Below are 19151 nucleotides of genomic sequence, written 5' to 3'. Positions count from 1 at the left end.
TTTGGAGATGGCTAAAGATGGGTTGTGAGTCTAGCTGGGTTACAGCGACCCCAAGATGATCAACCTCTTGATAAATGCAAGAAGAGAATATTCTTGTTCTTTTTTTTAAAAGTTTACAATGATCAAGAAGATGATGGATGGTGTTATCTTTTTGAAGACAAGCGACATCAAGTTCAAGTAGTTAAACACATATACATATTTTGTTCTCATACTCTGACTGATGACCAGCTATGGTTTCATGTACAAATTTTTAAAGTACATGAAAGGCCTATTGAGAACAAAAGTACATTTTGAAATGCTAACAATGAGGCCGAAACCTTTGTAGTGACATTGTTTTCTTCTGTCTTTCAATGCACAGTGCATCCACTACTTATTTATTATAAAGAAAACCACCACTTCATAAGTATTGTAGTAACAATACCATTTATGAAATGTCCCTATACATAAAGCTCAATATGTACAGTAAACAAGTCACCACAAAGGTATCAGGGTTGATGCATTTTAGTAATAGTTGTAAAGTTTTTTTAAGATGCAATAAATGTATGATGCAAAGTATGGTTTGAATAAAAAGGAGGTAAGTTTAAATTTGTTCTACTCTATATTTAGATGATGTAGTTGGGGTATGTTGGAAGAGTTAAAGAAATTTAATTGTGAAGTTACATTTTTATTTACAAGTTTGTATTTTTAAATTTATTCCATTTAACTTCCTTAAAAAAAAAAAACTACATAATTGAATATATATTGGAAAGAAGTATTGGAATGCAGTATGTGATTTCGTTCTAATGTAGGGGAGACTACTCGTGTGCAGCACGTTTTTGGGTATAGGCTAGAAAAAATATCGGGACACTCCGACCTCAAGATAAATAAACCACGTTAACCAATTAACAGTATTTTCAAAATAAATATCGACAAAATCAGGCAACTACATGTTATCTGTTCCCTTGAATGTTTTTTCACATGAAATAACGACAATAAATGCACATCAGCAGAAATTAGTAAATTGTTACAGAATTAAAGTAGGAATCAATACACGGTCAAAATATTAATCGATACCGAATACACAGTATCGTGTATTTTGTCAGTACTAGTATCGGGATGTATTGGTGTATCCGTATCACCCCTATTAATGACATGTACGTATAGTTAGTAGCATATAATATAACGTTTAGCTGCTTCCGGTTTTCTAAATATAGCTGTAGCGGGAATTGGTGAGTTAATGGTGGCATTTTGCCAAGCGTGATTACTGCCTGTTTTTAATTAATATTGCTTTTGTTTTTGTTTTTGTTTAAAAGTTATAATGTTTAGTAATGGAAATGGATTGTCCGACTACAATTAAACACTCTAACAATGTTATGCCCTGTAATGCTCTGAAACGCTAAACCATACCCTAGCACACATTTTGTAATGTGTAAGTTAAACACACGCAACAATATTCACAAACAAGTCATGCGATATGTATACTTTAATTTTAAAGCATTTGACGATGTGGGAAAGCAGATTTCGACCATATGATAATTATTTTGTGTACATACGTTTACCTACAATACAAAATAAAAGCCCCTCCCTCCCCCCCCCCCCCCCCCCCCCCCGACTCCCCAACCCATCCCTGAACAAACAAAAAGCATACCATTTAAATAATAATGAATAACTGCTTTGTGTAACAGTTTGAGACAACAACCCCACATAAAGTAACAAAATTTGGACACATACCCACCACCTCATGCATTAAATGATATTTGAATGGCCTAAACAACAATTGTTAAAGCAGTAAAATACTAAATAGTTAATACAAAAATTCATTAATGGTAATTTTTATATGCCCATCTATGATGGATTGTATTATGGTCTGCTAACATAATTAGAATTGAATCATACCCGTAACATATTCATTAATATCTGTGGTTTTCCATCAAACTCCTGATGGGTGTATCGTGTACCTTGCTGGTACTCTTGGTTTTGGTGTTTTTTTACAAACATTAAATATTACACATTTTCTCATTTCTTTTTTCAGGTTATTGTACATCTTCAAAACTGTGCAACTGAATACATACTGGTATCCTTCTTTTTAATTACAAATATATACAGAGTGATATAAATTTTGTTCAACACTTTTAAATTTAACTATGGCAGAAAGAAAATTAGCAAAATTTATTGCAGAACATCAGGTTAATATTCCTTCAGTAGATCCCAGCTGTTTTGCTGTTTTATTAGCTGACAGCAGGGGAATATATTTGAAAAATGCACATAAGGAATTGCAATTGCCTGTAGTGTTCCTTTGTGAAAAAGGTGCTCGTACAGCAGTACTTTTTAATATTTTGAAAAGCAGGTTGCCTAAATTGATTAAAGAGCATGGCAAACCACCTGTTGTGTATGTCTGGTCAGGTACCTGCGACATTACCAAAATCTTTTCTAAGGAAAGATACATTACATTGAGAGATGAAACCTTTCGAACAGTACAAGACATTGTCAGCATTTACAAGCAGTTAATGGCCTTTGTCTTAAATGTGGGTGGGAAAGTTAGGTTTGTCGGTACGACATTCCACTCAGCTGTTGACTGGAATGCATCGAAAGGTCATACAGCAACAGATCAGTTCTTGTTGGTGGATTCACAAATCAAAGAACAAGTGGATTCACTTAACAAAGTGATTGAAGATTTGAACAGTGATCTTGGTCGTTGTACCTTAAAATTTAATTGTGACCTTTGTCGTACTCGAACAGGCCGGCGAATTTTTACTCGAACACTGCTGAAAGATGGTGTGCACCCAATTCCAATACTTGCCCAAAAGTGGACATTGTTGAGGAATGTTATAAACTTAACTGTACTGTTTCCAGTCCAGAACTGGAATTGCATGCTGATCGGCAAGAAGTGCTTGCCTTACTGTGTACTTGAAATATTTGTTTGGTGAATCTGGTACATGGGTTAGGCATGATGTATTTAGTGCTGTTGCAGCAAAGGTTACTCCACATTACCATTGGTCACATCTACCATATACTTGTATATGTAGGTTACTCTGTACAGTTGGTAGAATGGCATTCATAAATAGTATTTCCTAGACAGGACAGCATAACCATATCTACCACAAATATGGGTCCACCAGTGCACTTCAGGCAGATACTCTACCACTGACGTAATATATTTTATGTTGTGCAGTGTTCGGGTCTTATATGAATAATAGATTTTTGGGGGGCCAATGGATAAAAATTATTGTGGATTGAATGGATTATTTCTTGTTTTTAATCCAAAGTTATTACTATAAAATTGCAGTAGGCAAAAGATTTTAGAATTGCTGTAGGCAATTATCCTTAAGTTCATACCCTGTGTCACATACCTAATTATAGTTTTTATATTTCAAGACATTGTGTACAATTATAAAGTGAACTTGGTACCATACGTTGCACATAATATATATGTGTATTGCTATTCGAAACGAGTGAGAATTATAGCTGAGCAATAAACACCTGCAAATTGAAAGGAGTCATAACCATGGAATAATCACATTATTCATTATTTCATCACATTCTTCATTATTTGGGTTAAAATGTTTACTTCTGTACAAGGATACATATATAATTGATGTGTTTAATTAAATTATTGAAATATTAAAAACTAATAACACCTACAGATACTTTATATATATTTGCAAACATTACATTTCAAGTTCATATCATTTGGCAGTGTCTGTATATATAAAAAAGTATATGCAGGGCTTCTACATTATGGTAGCCCCACTCCCATGGCTAGTAATATTCAGTGTTGGGCTAGTAAATAACTACTGGAAAAAAACAACCTTGTCTTATTTTGTGAATATGAATATCCTGCCCCCTCTTGTCGCCCCCAATCTAGGGTTTTTTAAGGTCTTATCTCTTTAGACAACATATCTGATTATTACTATTAGTGAAATTGTATATATTTAAAGTGGGGCTAGTTAATTTTTAATCATGGATAGTACATTTTTAAAATCAGTGATCCATGGCTAAGGGATTTTTTTTATAATATTCTAGAAGCCCTGAGTATATGTGAACAACAGTTTCACTAATTGTTGTATGGATAATTAAATAATTAATTATTAAATGTAATGGTTGAAAATCTAGCTGGGTTACAGCGACCCCAAGATGATTGACCACATTTTATAAGTCATTGGGAATCTGGGTTTAACTACTTTCAGTTAATACATGATCTTTCTGTCAGTCACGGTGGCACTAGAAGAAGCGTCTTTCTTCTTGAATGCAAAATAAAACTTGGTAGTTAGAAAAACCTTTTTGTTCTCATACCCTGACTGATGACCAGTTATGGTTTCATGTATAAAAAATTACATGAAAGGCCTATTGAGAATAAAAATTATTTTAGAAATGCTGACAATTAGGCCGAAACCTTTGGGGTGACGCAATATTAAAAGAAATTGAAATTGAAATTGAATGTGTTGGTAATATTTTCAATTTTCTACAATAATTTTTTTTTTAAATTAAAAGATTCAGTACTCCATAAATTATTCAATGGATTGTCTTTTCTATAAAATTAAAGTAACAGTATTGTACTTTTAAGTTAGTGTGTATGTACACTTAACTTACGTCACCACAAAGGTATCAGGGTTGATGCATTTCAACAACAAAAATATGTAACGAAAAGTTTAACAGATACAAGATGCAGAAGGTGAGTCCCACCCCCCGACATAAACACACCAAAAAAACCCCTAATCAACAAAAACAAAAAACAAAGCAGGAATACAAAACAACCAAAGGTTACACATTAAAACAAACAACATGTATGCTTTATTGCTAGTAAGCAAGACGTATTGGACTGGGGGGTTTTCAAAACAATATAAAAAGGGGAAATAGTCATTTTATTTGATATCAAAGAAATTAATTAATAAACTTGTTAAATAAATTTTACGATAAATATATAACAATTACAGTACGTTATGTTCATATACAAGGTCTCTTTATATTTATTTGTACGATATACCATTAAACAGCTCATTATTGGTATTGGGACAATGTCGAAACATTTAAGCTGGTGCTCCAAATAAAACTGATAAATGTACAAAAGTAATAAAGAGTTGTCTCCCTTGACAAGCTTTTTTGTTTTACCAATCGATAACTTCCGGTCAAAAAAGTTCGCTACAAAAGTTCGCTACCGCAATACAATAATATAGCGACAGAGAAACAGTATAGGAAAATGCGCCACACACAAGGGAAATAATATATCTCACATGGCCGTATGCCGTCTCCCATTATCATTATGGTTAGACCATTGTAAATTAAATAATAGATTTTCATCAATTGTTTTTTCATAATGGGTGTTTGAAATGGGTTAAAAAAAACAAAAAAAAACATAATATATTTTTAGGATAGGGCCTAATGGAAATACCACAGTTATAACAAAAATAAACTTCTAAGATTTATTTTATGACCTTGCTGGTAATAATATAATATAAAGAATAATACATGAGTGGCCGTTAAGATACCATTTATCTCACAACTCATTATTCTAAAATGTATCTAATGAGCGAAAGTGAGTTTGATTCGTTTTTAAATGAGTTGTGAGATAAATGGTATCTAACGGACACGAATGTAGGCTATTATTCAAGTTCTTACATATCCTCAAAAACCAGGTTTAAAGCAAATTTTAACATCTTTATCGACTGAAAGTTATTTACAACCCTTTGCACTTGTAGCTGCCTTATGCGTCACAGACACATGATTGCCAGATTAACTATACGTCACAGTGTAATCGTGCTGGGTTTTTTTTTTATTGGACGTATGGCATTGGTGACCTGGTCATCACCTAGGAGCAGCCAGTCATATGTCACACGTACATATGCAAACAACTATGTGTTATAAAAAAATAACGCAATGTGTTCTCACCAACGCGTGTGTAAGAAAATTAATGAAGGATCCTCTCATACATCAGCTATTGGTGGGTGAACTTAAATTAACATAACAAAAAACTCAGCCTTTACACTGTACATAATTCATTTTGCTGAGATATGGATAACCGTGGCGGATCTAAAAAAAAAAGTACAGTTCTATTTTAATTATATTTTTTACCCTGGAGAATCCGAGGAATTCTTCGGGCGTTTGTTGTCATTGCCCCCCCCCCCCCCCCCCCCCCCCCCCCCCCCCCCCCCCAAATGGATTTTCTGGATCTGCCACTGGATAAGATTCCCCACTACCCCTTTAATGTATGCCTAATTTAAAGAATCCATTAAGAAAATTGTGATACTATTCTTATCGACAGCCCGATGAGAAATGAAGTTGGAATTATGATATATGGATGATGGATATAATCCTTAAATCTGTTCTGCGTGGGAAAAATGGCAATCGTGTATATATAAAGCGTTCACCGCCCGACAACACAAAAAGCACACTTACAGACGGTATATACACACAGGACCCCCACATAGAACCGGGATGGAACACACCCACACATAGACCGTGGTGAATACATGAGACTCGCCCATGGGCGACATAGGCCAGGAAGAATTGAAGAGAACTTTTTAATATAGCAACTAGTTTGTAACACATAGTTTAATAAACCACTATACAGATCACGTGACTTAGTCCTTATCCCCGGTACTACAACCTGCTTCGGTGGTATACTGGATGTAATGCAATTACAGTCTTGGTGTCTCACCTCATTTGGAGATGAATCATTCAAGTACCTGGTGAACTCCAACTCCAAATGAGTGCACACCTCGACTCAGACTAAGCCACATATGCCGAATTTTACCCACATAAAAGGTGGTCTTCCTGGGGTAACCTATAACCCCACAAAAAAAATGACTGCACTACATTCCACATACCCCAAAACTCTGGTAATACTAAAATAACTCAACTGACAGCAAGTGTGGAGCATGGTCCTGTCAGGCAATCTTACATTATAAGGGAATAAGTCTGGCTGCATATATACTCTTCAAAAGAAGAAACGCAAAACCACATTGTCGTAACATTTGGAGAATTGATTTAATTATTGAATGGCGAGTCCGATAATTACCAAATGTTGCAGGATTGTTCACAATTCACTCTAGTCCATTGTGAGTAAGTGATAGGACACACCACCAAGGTCAAGGTCATCTGGAGTCAATACCGGGTGTGGCCTCCGCGTGTGTTGACAACTGCCTGGCACCGCCTGCCCATTGAAGCAACCAGAGTACGGATGACGTCCCGGGGGATGGTGGCCCACTCGGCCTGCAAGGCTGATGCCAGCTCGGGCAGGGTCTGGGGCTGTGGTTGTCGCTGTCGGAGGCGTCGGTCCAACTCGTCCCATAGATGCTCAATTGGGTTCAAATCCGGTGATATCGATGGCCAAGGAAGGACATTAATGTTGTTGTTCTGTAGGAAAGCCGTTGTGAGACGTGCTGTGTGAGGCCTGGCGTTGTCATGTTGGAACACTGCGTTGGCGTTGGCCATAACTGGAACGATGTGTGGCCGGAGGATCTGGTCAATGTAGCCCTGTGCATTCAGGTTGCCCTGCACGTGGACCAGGTCAGTTCTGCCAGTGTGTGAGATGGCTGCCCACACCATGACACTACCCCCGCCGAATCTGTCCACTTCCTGCACGCAGTTTGCCGCATAACGTTCACCACGACGCCTATACACGCGACATCTTCCATCATGACGTCGGAGCAGAAATCGGGACTCGTCACTGAACCACACCTGTCTCCATCGCAGTTGAGGCCATTGTCGATGAATCTGGCACCACTGCAGTCGGAGTCGACGGTGTTGTGGTGTTAAGATGACACCTCGAACTGGACGTCTGGCACGAATTCCTACCTCACGTAGGCGGTTCCGTACGGTCTGGTCGGATATCCTACGCAAACCTGGTATTGTTGCGGCTGTGGAGGTGGCAGTAGTCAATCGTTCCCGAAGGTGGCGTACCCGGATGTAGCGGTCCTGCCCGGGGGTAGTGACCCGTGGTCGACCGGATCTAGGGAGGTCACGTGTTGATCCATGTTGCTGGTAACGGTCCCACAGTCTGGAGATGGTGCTTGGGGACACATGGAATGCCCTGGCAACGGCCGTTCTGGATTCGCCTGCGTCTAGTCGGCCGATGGCATTGTTTCTCTGCGGTTCACTGAGACGTGGCATGTCCTGAATTGTCAACTGTCGGCCAGATACAGAGGCCAAGCAAGCGAACACCCTGCACTTTTATACTGTCGGTGTTCATGTTGCACGTGCAGACAACGCACGTGCAGTGGTGACATGGTTTGCATGTGGCTGCGTTTTTGCGAATATTCACATTTTGGAACTTTATTGTACAGTAGCTGCGTTTTATCGAATGTAACCGTGGGAATGTGTTTGGGACATGCAATGACCTTATATTCACAAAGCATGAACCGGTAGGAAACATAAAATCGGAGTTATAACCCATTTGTACCCTTTTGCGTTTCTTTTTTTGAAGAGTATATGTTGTTGATTTAATGAGAATCGGTGTTGGTAATGTGATCCACAGAACATAATGGAAAAATGTTTTTAAACGATTATTAGGTAATAAATAAACCACATTACCAATGTAACAAAAAACCCAACATAACAGCTTGTTTTATATTGAATAATTTATTTTAAAATAAATATATATATTTTGTTTTAAATCCTCAAATGAAATACAAAATGCAAGTGAACATACATGTACATAATATAACAAAATACCCAAGTGGACGGAATGGAATCAATCTAATTAAAATTAGCTCCACTATTACATGTGGATCTAACACCAGCCAGTTGGGAGCTCATGTCCACCAATCAAAACCTTACTTGCAGAATCATGCCAGTGATTTGAAAATAATTTGAAAATATTCCGAAGGGTATACGATATGTTTCATGTGAATTACGAATGCCTTATTTAGACCAGTAGAACTAATTTTAATTGGATTGCTAACAACACTGCATAGTTTCCAATGTCCAGGTAACATTTCGTCTAAATATTGACCAATCACACTTCGCCTTTTATAACGTTATTTGGGAGCATACAAATTCTAAAAATATCGGGCGAGTCTATTTAAGTGGCTGCAGTACAGCGAACCATACCAATACGTACGGGATAGGTTATCAGTCTTCAATTTTACATTAAAAATTATTTATTTATTTATAAAAAAACCTCAACTAAATCAGTCTTCAGTTTTACATTACAAATTATTTATTTTATAAAATAAAACATGTTTTAAGGCATTCGTAATTCACACGAAACATGTCGTATACCCTCAGGATAATTCGGAATGTTTTCAAATTATTTTTAAATCACTGGCATGATTCTGCAAGTAAGGTTTTGATTGGTGGACATGAGCTCCAACTGGCTGGTGTTAGATCCACATGTAATAGTGGAGCTAATTTTAATTAGATTGGAATGGAATGTAAATGATAAACTTGTGACAAATCTTCAAGAACTAAATCATTGAACCATTGTCTTTCATCAACATGTATATAATATCACATATTTTTAGGTGTATGAAAAAAGTGTGGAATGTTTAGTTTTTTTTATGATCACAACTCAAAGAAATTGCTCTCTTTTGTTTTTGGCATACAAGATGATAAACCCTGTATTTCAATAAACACACTACATCATTGTTCTCAAAATGAATGTTTAAACTAACATAGGTCAAATAACATACTCAGACATACCCATGCTACTAGTAATGATTTGTTTCACTAAAATATCCCGACTGCAAAATACTGCCGTGAAACTTTTTTACTGAACTCCATTGAAACTGCATCAGTCAGATTTGTAGTGATAAAAAGAATACGAGAAGAAAAAAGAATACATTTAACTGATCTTGTATAAATGGATGTATTCTGGTAGGCAATAATTAACCCAAAACTTGTATACAAGCTTTACAGTTATTGTGTGTTTTATAGCAACAGCAGTCACAATTGCAAATTGGGTTGTGTGTTTTCAGTGGAATTCAGTATATTTAAAAATGACACAATATAATTGTAATTATTAAAGGAATACATTTTGGTAATTAACTGATATTGACAATGTGGAACAAGTCTTATTTTTGTTAAAAAATTGTTACAAAAAATTACACACTGCGAAGACCACTACACAACTTCTGCCCTCCAATTTAATAACTGTGACTGTAAATCATTGTAAGATGAACCAGAGTATAAACATCAATCCCCACACTGTTGGTCATTCTATGTTCTTTTATTTTGAGACCAAAATGACTTCATGCACTAGAGTGCACCACGACTGGTATATCAAAGGCTGTGGTATGTACTATTCTGTCTGTGGGATGGTGCATGTAAAAGATCCCTTGCTACTAATGAAAAAATGTAGTAGGTTTCCTCTCTATCACTGTCAAAAATAACCATATATTTAACATCCAATAGCCAATGATTAATAAATCAATGTGCGCTTCCTTTTTTGTCCATGCACTAGACAAACCGGAAGGAACTGGGCAGGCAATTTTATGGAATTATCTTGAACAACAATATCAACAACTTGGTCAATGACCAATAGTACCTCTTTTCACAGTTCAGATAAAAATCTGTTAATATCTACAAGATAGATGTACCAAATTGTACAATTGATTTATAACAATTTGTTTTTGGAAAAAAAATGAGTTTAAAATAAAATGTGATGACTTTGCCTATGGACATGAAATGAGATTTTAAATAAGTCTCCGTGATGTATTTAAACCCAATATATCTCATGTTGAAAGATTTTACGTCCATCTGGATGTTTGCTGTAATACTGATTGTGATCAAACATTTTACATCACATGTTGAGTGCGGTAACTTCTAGTCAGGAATCAAGGTCCCATGCTCTCCTGATGACTAGAAATTAAGGAAGTCAAACTCTCGCACTATCCGAAGTGTGACAGACAAGATTTCAGTTCGACCATCCCATTGTGCTTTGCCTTTTTTGTCATCCACAGGATGTGGCAGGTGGAGACCCAGTCTTCTGCAACAAAATACAAACAACAATAAACACATGAATTACACTCCACTGTATCTTGTGCATTAGTGTTTACAGTACAGAGGAAAGCACATTTTTGGTTGTGTAACTTTAACAAATAGATTACACAGTAACTACCAAAAACTACAAACAAAAATTACCCTAATTTGTCCCCAGAACTACTTTATTCAACTACCTATATAGCTGTCATATCTTCACTTGTTATTCAAGTGTTGGTAGTAATGTTCAGTTAATTGAATTATAGTTTAAAAATCCATTCAATCATTAAAAAAAATTTGCAAATGTTTGCAAGACTTCTTAGGGTGGCATGCATTAGCTGAGAGGGGCATGCACACAGTGTATATTTCAAATCAATTTGTATGCTGACAGAAACTCACACTTTTGATGTTCTGCAATCAAGAAATTTTGGTTTTACATCGAGCTGGACATCAGACATCTTAGCACCTGGAAGCTGGATCTTTACCTGGAAGTGCAACAGGAGTTGTAATGAAAAACGGCTAGGTGCATCATATGTAATAAACAGGAACAAATATGTAAAGAGCTCAAATTCGCAAGATTGTAGTTGAAATGAAAACCAGAAAGTTTCATCTGCCTTGGTGTTACTCATGTCACTGACAGAATTATGACAGGTGCAAATTCAGAGGAATGGTGCTGGGGAAAGAAAGAAATGTTTTATTTAACAACGCACTCAACACATTTTATTTACGGTTATATGGCGTTAGACATATGGTTAAGGACCACACAGATTTTGAGAGGAAACCCACTGTCACCATTACATGGGCTACCCTTTCCGATTAGCAGCAAGGGATCTTTTATTTGCACTTCCCACAGGCAGGATAGCACAAACCATAGCCTTTGTTGAACCAGTTATGGATCACTGGTCGGAGCACTCACTCAGGGTTTGGAGTCGGTATCTGGATTAAAAATCCCATGCCTCGACTGGGATCCAAACCCAGTACCTACCAGCCTGTAGACCAATGGCCTAACCACTACGCCACTGAGGCCGGTCTGGTGCTGGGGATGCCACAACAATGGGTTTAATAAAAATGCCCTATACAATCCTGGATACATAAAATAAATGCTAGTGTATGTTTGAATACTGTAGGTGCCCCTTTTAAACATTGCACACCCTCCATTAATAACGAATATGCACTTTTGAGTGATGCACTCTCTCCCTAGAAAAAAACAACTGCATCCACCCATATTTGACATTATTCTGACATGGGGCCTAATTCAACTTTATGATGTTGCAATATGATGCAAAAACACTCGCAAGGACAATGTGATGTTTTTCAAGAGAGCTTTGTGAATTAAGCCCAAGTGATCTACAGTGACACCTGTCTGAACCGGACCCTGAACAAACCAGAGTCCTGTCAAAACCGGCCACATTTCATGATCCCAAATGTTCTAAATTGTAAAACGTGACCCTCTAAACACCGGATCCTGTCTAAATAGGATTAATATAAGGTCCCCAGCATGATCCGGTTTAGACAGGTTTCACTGTATGTCAGTAGGTTCTACCAAGTAAGCTCTTAGTTCCTTAACGTTTATAGCTGACTTGAGGAAGATTGAATATGTTTTATATTTTAAGTGATCACTTGTATTCTAATGGATTTTGATTTGGATGTTGGGGGTCATATACAAATAATGATCTTACAATCATATCTTCACAACTAGCAGAGGATGGTGTCTTATTTCCCATTTGTAGAAACATGTCTTCTGAAGTCACTGCCTGTTTATAGATAATTTCATATCTGAAAGAGATAAGCACACTTCAAAGTCATGACAATAACATCGTTACATGCCACATCATGAACGTGGCTTTACTACATTTTCACAACAAATTTAAAAGCAACTGATTTTGGTGAATCATTTAAGATTACATATTCAGTTTGATTTCTTTACTGCTGTAAGCTATCAAAAGTGAAATATCTAATTGTTAAAATAGCTATGTATCTAATAGTACTGTTAGTAATTATTAGATGTTTATGTGTCTAAGTGATGTATCCTAAGGTATTTTGTATGCACTTCATAAAAAGCAATCTGAATATTTCAATTCACTCTGGCTGTGGTTAGCGATTTTGAAAACACAATCTGGCATCACCATGAAAAATACTGAGGGAGTGGTTAGTTGCTTCCCTAACTCAGATTATGGGGAGCCATTTAAGACATTACCATACTGATACCATACTAATTAAAAATTACTCTCCTTGAACTAGTTTTAGAGGAGTAATGGTGAACCTCCTCAATAAACCGAAGGTCTGAACAATCAGAATTATTTAACCTCACTCTTGCTGTGGTTAGAGATTTTCAAACAATAATCAGAATATTTAACCTCACTCTGGCTGTTGTTAGAAATTCTGAAACAGGAGCCAGAATAGTTCAACTCTGACTGTGGTTACAGATTCTGCAACAGGAATCAAAATATTTCCACCAACTCTGACTTTGCTTATAGATTTTCAAACAATCAGAATAGTTCAACCGACTCTGGCTGTGGTTACAGATTTTCAAACAATCGTGGTTACAGATTTTCAAACAATCAGAATATTCAAACTCACTCTGGCTGTGGTTACAGATTTTCAAACCATCAGAATATTCAAACTCACTCTGGCTGTGGTTACAGATTTTCAAACAATCAGAATATTCAAACTCACTCTGGCTGTGGTTACAGATTTTCAAACAATCAGAACATTCAAACTCACTCTGGCTGTGGTCTGGGGTCGTACACAGCATCATACTCTGCACCTTCAGGAACTTCTTCCTCCTCCCAGATGGCCTTGCTCCTTGGTAACTTCTTCTTGTCTGTAATAACATTATTTATTGATTAAGCATGTTGTTATATTTGTATTTTCATCAATTAACATACAGCAGATTGATATTTACTTTACTTTTTCTTCGGAATCTCAGAATTGTATTCGGAAAAACATCATGTATATTAACTGCTAACGATTTGTACAATATGTACACTTATGGTTTAAGAAGTGATATTGGGAAGAAAACTGTATATATGGTAAAGTATGTCTCAATCATTAAAATATCTATTTCTATTCTGCAAGAAAACAATCTTATGCTTGCTGAATTTGTAATTTGTGCCAAAGTTTTGTAACATTAAAGCTATATAAAATATATGAAGGGTCCACGGGAATAACCTGTGATGTCATATTTTTAGTAAGGTGATAGTCTTGAATTTTAACGTATACAACTCTGCAATCGTGGAATATTTATGCCTAAGAAAGCATAATTTACCAACTACTTTTAATGGCTTACCAATGATAATTAAAGGTTTTTAAGTTAGTGTGTCACTGTGACCTTGACCTACACGACCATTATAATACTGACTATCTGTTTGAATATCATAGGTTATTCGCGTCCAACCTCTCTAATTACCGGTCAATGAGTCTTTCCCTTTATCATCATCAGCTGACTTTTTTGTTGGTGCAATATCACCTGGCCCCATCTTACCGAGAGTTCTGCAAGGCTAAAAATCATAAATAAATTATTATAAGCATTCTGAGTTATTGGTTCAAATAATTAGGGTTTTGATACTTAATTAATATGCAACTATACCACTTGTGATATCTTGACTTCAGTGCTCACCATCCAGACCCATTCGTGAACTATTACCAATATTATGTTTTGTCTGAACAGTATTCAAGTTAATTTCATTACAACAAACTAATGTTTAAAATAAACACCAGACTGTATAAAAATGGGTCACTCAACTTTCTTATCACATGAATGTTAATATATCACATGTCTCTTAATAAAATTAATATGTCACCAATTTTCCCATCAAAGGTAAAGTATCTGCAATGAGGCCAGTTGATGTTCACATGACACATGAATATTTTTGTAGCAATATACATACATGTTTTCGTAAAATACTGCATAAAAATCTTATCTAATGTAAAGGACCCTTAGAGATTTTGAATTAATAAATTTGCAATTACAAAAAGATTAATACAGACCTTTTAAATTATTTTATTAACAAACAAGTATTTAACAGAGCTAATAATTCTGGTCCCCAAAAAACATTATGGCTGTTTAAGATTTTATCACAGGGTGTGGGGAGGACTAAATTTTTAATACACCCACCACCCAGATCATTGAAAGTAATTGAACCATGAAACGATTTGGCAGACACACTAGGTATCAAATAACAATTATGATGACTCCTTCCACCCAGAAGTGACCAAATCTGAAACAACCCTTACATGTTCTCTTGCAACTTAGTTAACTTAATACAATACATTCCTGAAAGAAATCCTCTCAAAGAATAATTTCAACACCTGATCATCATCACTGTCGGAGTCATCATCCTTGGTTTTCAGAAGATTTGCAAGAGCAGTCACATTCATAAGTCCAAACTCCATCTTCAGTAGTCAGATAAAATCTTTAAAAAAAAAATATCAGGAATGATCTTCATATTATGTATACATACATAATCATCAACTGTCAACTACACAAAACTAACATTGATCCCAAGTTTGTTTGTCACTTTATTACTAATCTGTAGGTGGGAGTCTTAAACTGTAATACAATATTTCCTAATAAAGTGTGGGATTTTGTTGTTGTTGTTGTTATTGATGATAATGTTTGGTGTATGTGTGTGTGTCTTTTTTTAAGGGGGTGGTTCTCATTTAAATATAAATAATCATATACTTATTTACAAGAGACAAGGCATACATTTGTTTAATGCTGATAATTGGAGCACTAGGTATAGTAACTTAATTTACACTGATGAATATATTTAGCATGTTTTATTAGACTTTAAACCTTAAAGACTAAACCGTTGCCTAAAAAGGAAGAAGAAAAAATCTGCCACTTACGTGGATTGATTTATACTTTTACTATTCAATACATAACATTCCAATAAATAATACAAATCTATATTATTATGTATCTCTTTGGTTGTTCTTACTTTGCAAATATATGTCAAACATGGAATTTTTTGAGCTGTTTAAATTATTATTTTTTATAAATTATTATTATTATATAAAAATGTCATTTTCGCATGCTTTAAATTACTGATTTAAAAAGGGGCGTTCACGCACATAAAAATAAAAATATCAGAAAATTCCTTTTTGTTTTCATTAGGTTGGTCACCCTGGCATACTTGCCAACATTTCAGAATAAAAAGTGGTAGGTGCACTGCCAGGGCTTGTGGGGGGGGGGGGGGGGGGGGAGGGTTTACAAGAGGTGCCGAGAGTGATATGTTTCTTGTGTTTCGATTGGTCAATAGTTTATGTGCAGCCAACCAAAACGCCGCTTTTAGTTGTGAATATAAAGTTTCCCACCCGAGGCCGCAAGCAGAAACTGAGGGAACCAGGTTACCGTGACAACGCAGCATACTCTAGACCTATTCATGACTCACTAGCCGGAGTGCTGTCTAGTAGTTAGGCCTACTGAAATAAGCTGGATTAAACATTATTTAACATTTAAACCAAACGCAATTTAAAGCTTAAATTTTCTTTTCTTTTAACTTTTTGTTCTGTTGAAAGTGGTAGGAAAGCTTTGAAATGCGGTAGGCAGTAGGACAGAAAAGAAATCGGTAGCCTACCACGTGAAGCGGTAGGGTTGGCAAGTATGCCCTGGTTTACTAAATTTTTGATTTCATGATTACTTAGTGCAAGGCACACATTAAGTCAATATTTTTCTTAATGTGTAGGGCGAGTTGCTTCCCTCTGTTTAGCAAATTTAAAATGGCAGGGAAATGTTTTATTTTTCTGTTGAAAGATTTATTTTGTTAATAATGATGCATGTACTTAATCGGGATTTAAGGTCGACAACAGTAACTTTTCGCACCCTTGTTTTGGCTTCGTACACAGTAAATGAAACATATCCAATGGTAATTTTTTGATATGATATATTTGACAAAAGGTACTTTTTATTTCTTTCATCTTTTGAAACTTAAAATTAATATTTTATCCCAAATTATGAAAAATAACAACATACCAAACTGTAAACAACGTTGTCCACTTGTTATAGAAATTTGACAGGGGTCAAGATTAGTAGACCAGTTTTTATTTTAATGTGGCGAAGCATTGTAATAATATAGCTAATTTTGAGTTTGAATGACGTCAGTATTCCAATGACGTCACTTTGAATCGCCTTACAATAACCATACACTGGATACATGATGTTTCCGTTTTAAGAATGCTGGCAAAATTCCAATACAAACTTGCTATTAAAAATCTTTTGTTTGAACATTATTAATGCATCTGAATGTGTTTAAAGAAAATCCTGTGATTAAAAAATTGTACAGTAAGTTATACATTTTTGGTTTGTGTGTCCATTTGTTGCACTATTTTGGTTGAACCTAGTTCACCAAGATAAACCTCGCGTGCAAGCACAACAGCAAGGTTTACCTGGCCTAGCCATTCCACCATTAGTAGTTTCTGGACAACGATTCCGAGGAATTTTGCTCTGAACGAAATTGCGGTCAAAATAACGATTACCATCACATTTCCCCACCCTAATCGTATATTGTGATCTATTTCAAGCTCACTGAGACCAAGAAATACTTACTTTGAAACGATCTTCACTTTGAATTAAAGGAAAAAAGTCTGACTTTACCATGCGGATTCTAGCAGCCACTTTCTAGCAGACAATTACGCTGGCAGACAATTTCAGCCGACACGCATGGTGACGTTCTAAACACCGGACTCATACGCCTTTCAAACACACTGATATGCTAATTATTAGTATTCACTATAACTTAAGAATTTCAGAGTTTAAAAGAGTATCTTTATATAAAAAAACACACACAAAATTAAAATAACAACCAAGACTAATTTTTATGTCCTAAAACGTATGACTAATTTTTATGTCTCAAGGCGTATGAGTCCATGACGTTTCGCCCCCCAGGCAGTTCGCCCCCAGTTTGCCCCCAAGATGATTCGCCCCCAACTGTTTGCCTGTTCGCTCCCAAATATTTGTCAGTTCGCCCTCAATTAGTTGTTACTTTTAAACAATTATTGTACTGTTTCTTTAGAGGATGTTAAAGTGTGTTTGTGTGTGTTTCTTTTCTTAGAGGGGAGGGGTTGTTGTCCTTCCACAATTTGGACTGATCATGAATCATGAGAATTGTAATACGGGGTTATATTTTGTTTCAGATGTAATTAAATGTAGGGTGCTGAATAAGTGTAGACACCGACATTTTTTCCCAAATTCACAAACCACATCATCACCATTTATTAAAACATCCATTCCTGCCAGATATGATCTGTTTTAAGAAGAAAGAAATAAAACAATGGTTAATCAGCAACATAACCTTGATGCCGATTATGCATATTCGGCTAACACCTAAGAGGGCTTTGAACAGCAATTCGATATGGCCTCTTCTGGTGAGCATTATTCTAACTGAGGGATTATTGCGGGGGTTCTTTTGGCCACTAATTAGTAACCATGAACATCAAAAAAGATGATCATCTTCTAAAAACACTGTGACTGGTTACAGTTAACAGGTTAACACGTGATAATGGCCATAAAAGTGCGTACGACCAGCCTAGCCTGGCCTGTCATGGACGGAGGAGCCGCTCTTGTGATTGTGACAGGCGTGTGCTACAACAGCTTGTTCTAAATGTGCACGTAAAACCCTATGACCTGACCTGCCTAGCCTGGCATTCATATTCAACACAGAACAAACACGTATGGATATATCAGAACAGAACTTTATTACACTCAGGCCGTTCCATGACCAATATAAAAAATGTCATGACTTTCCAGGCCAGGAACATGACCCGAACTGACTGGGGGCGAACTGGTTATGCACGTGGGGGCGAACTGACCTGGGGACGAATTGACTGGGGGGAGAAACGTCTGGTACCCCTTGCACGCGAGGTTTATCTTGATGAACTAGATTGAAACATGGTGCCGCAAGTTTTGAATATCAGCTATATATAGGGTATGTAACAATATCCGGGCGTAGAAAGAACCACACGTTCTACACCCTTTCAGACTACATGATTACTTAATACGATTTTACATCGATATCGAAATCAGATATGATACCCATATAATTTGCACATACATATTGTTTTGCTCTTTTACATAAATAATTTTGTCATAGTTGTGTACATACTCACTTCTAATAGCGATAGGATAAAAATACTAATGGCAAAAATGTCTTTATTTTGATACTAAAATATTACAACAAGAAGCACGTTTTGGCATGTTGACATCGTTTGCGTCTTTGGATTCCGGAAGTCTTTGCGGTTTGATTACCGAGATG

General features: G+C 36.2%; 1 protein-coding gene across 1 annotated transcript; it reads right to left on the bottom strand.

The window, feature by feature from the left end:
- Window positions 1-9264: 9264 nt before the first annotated feature.
- On the bottom strand, window positions 9265-19123 carry LOC121375197 (dynein assembly factor 6, axonemal-like). Its single transcript, XM_041502494.1, has 7 exons — window positions 19006-19123; window positions 15208-15311; window positions 14306-14396; window positions 13621-13720; window positions 12576-12672; window positions 11296-11381; window positions 9265-10903 (listed from the first exon to the last, which is right to left on the bottom strand). The coding sequence occupies exons 2-7, from the start codon at window positions 15289-15291 to the stop codon at window positions 10777-10779; spliced, it is 585 nt and encodes a 194-aa protein (XP_041358428.1). The 5' UTR covers window positions 15292-15311; window positions 19006-19123; the 3' UTR covers window positions 9265-10776.
- Between the last annotated feature and the right edge of the window lie 28 nt (window positions 19124-19151).

Source organism: Gigantopelta aegis, chromosome 6 (genome assembly GCF_016097555.1).
Source record: "Gigantopelta aegis isolate Gae_Host chromosome 6, Gae_host_genome, whole genome shotgun sequence".
Classification (NCBI taxonomy): Eukaryota; Metazoa; Mollusca; class Gastropoda; order Neomphalida; family Peltospiridae; genus Gigantopelta; species Gigantopelta aegis.
The sequence above is the reverse complement of the archived record's forward strand: the minus strand, read 5'-3'. Positions and strand labels throughout refer to the sequence as shown.

What these genes read in the sequence shown, in the direction of transcription:
- LOC121375197 (XM_041502494.1), bottom strand. Translation starts at nt 15,291, where the DNA reads ATGGAGTTTGGACTTATGAATGTGACTGCTCTTGCAAATCTTCTGAAA. An exon ending in GACCCCAGACCACAGCCAGA is followed by an intron (nt 12,673 to 13,620) that starts GTGAGTTTGAAT and finishes TATCTCTTTCAG; the next exon opens with ATATGAAATTATCTATAAAC. An exon ending in CTAGTTGTGAAGATATGATT is followed by an intron (nt 11,382 to 12,575) that starts GTAAGATCATTA and finishes TTGCACTTCCAG; the next exon opens with GTAAAGATCCAGCTTCCAGG.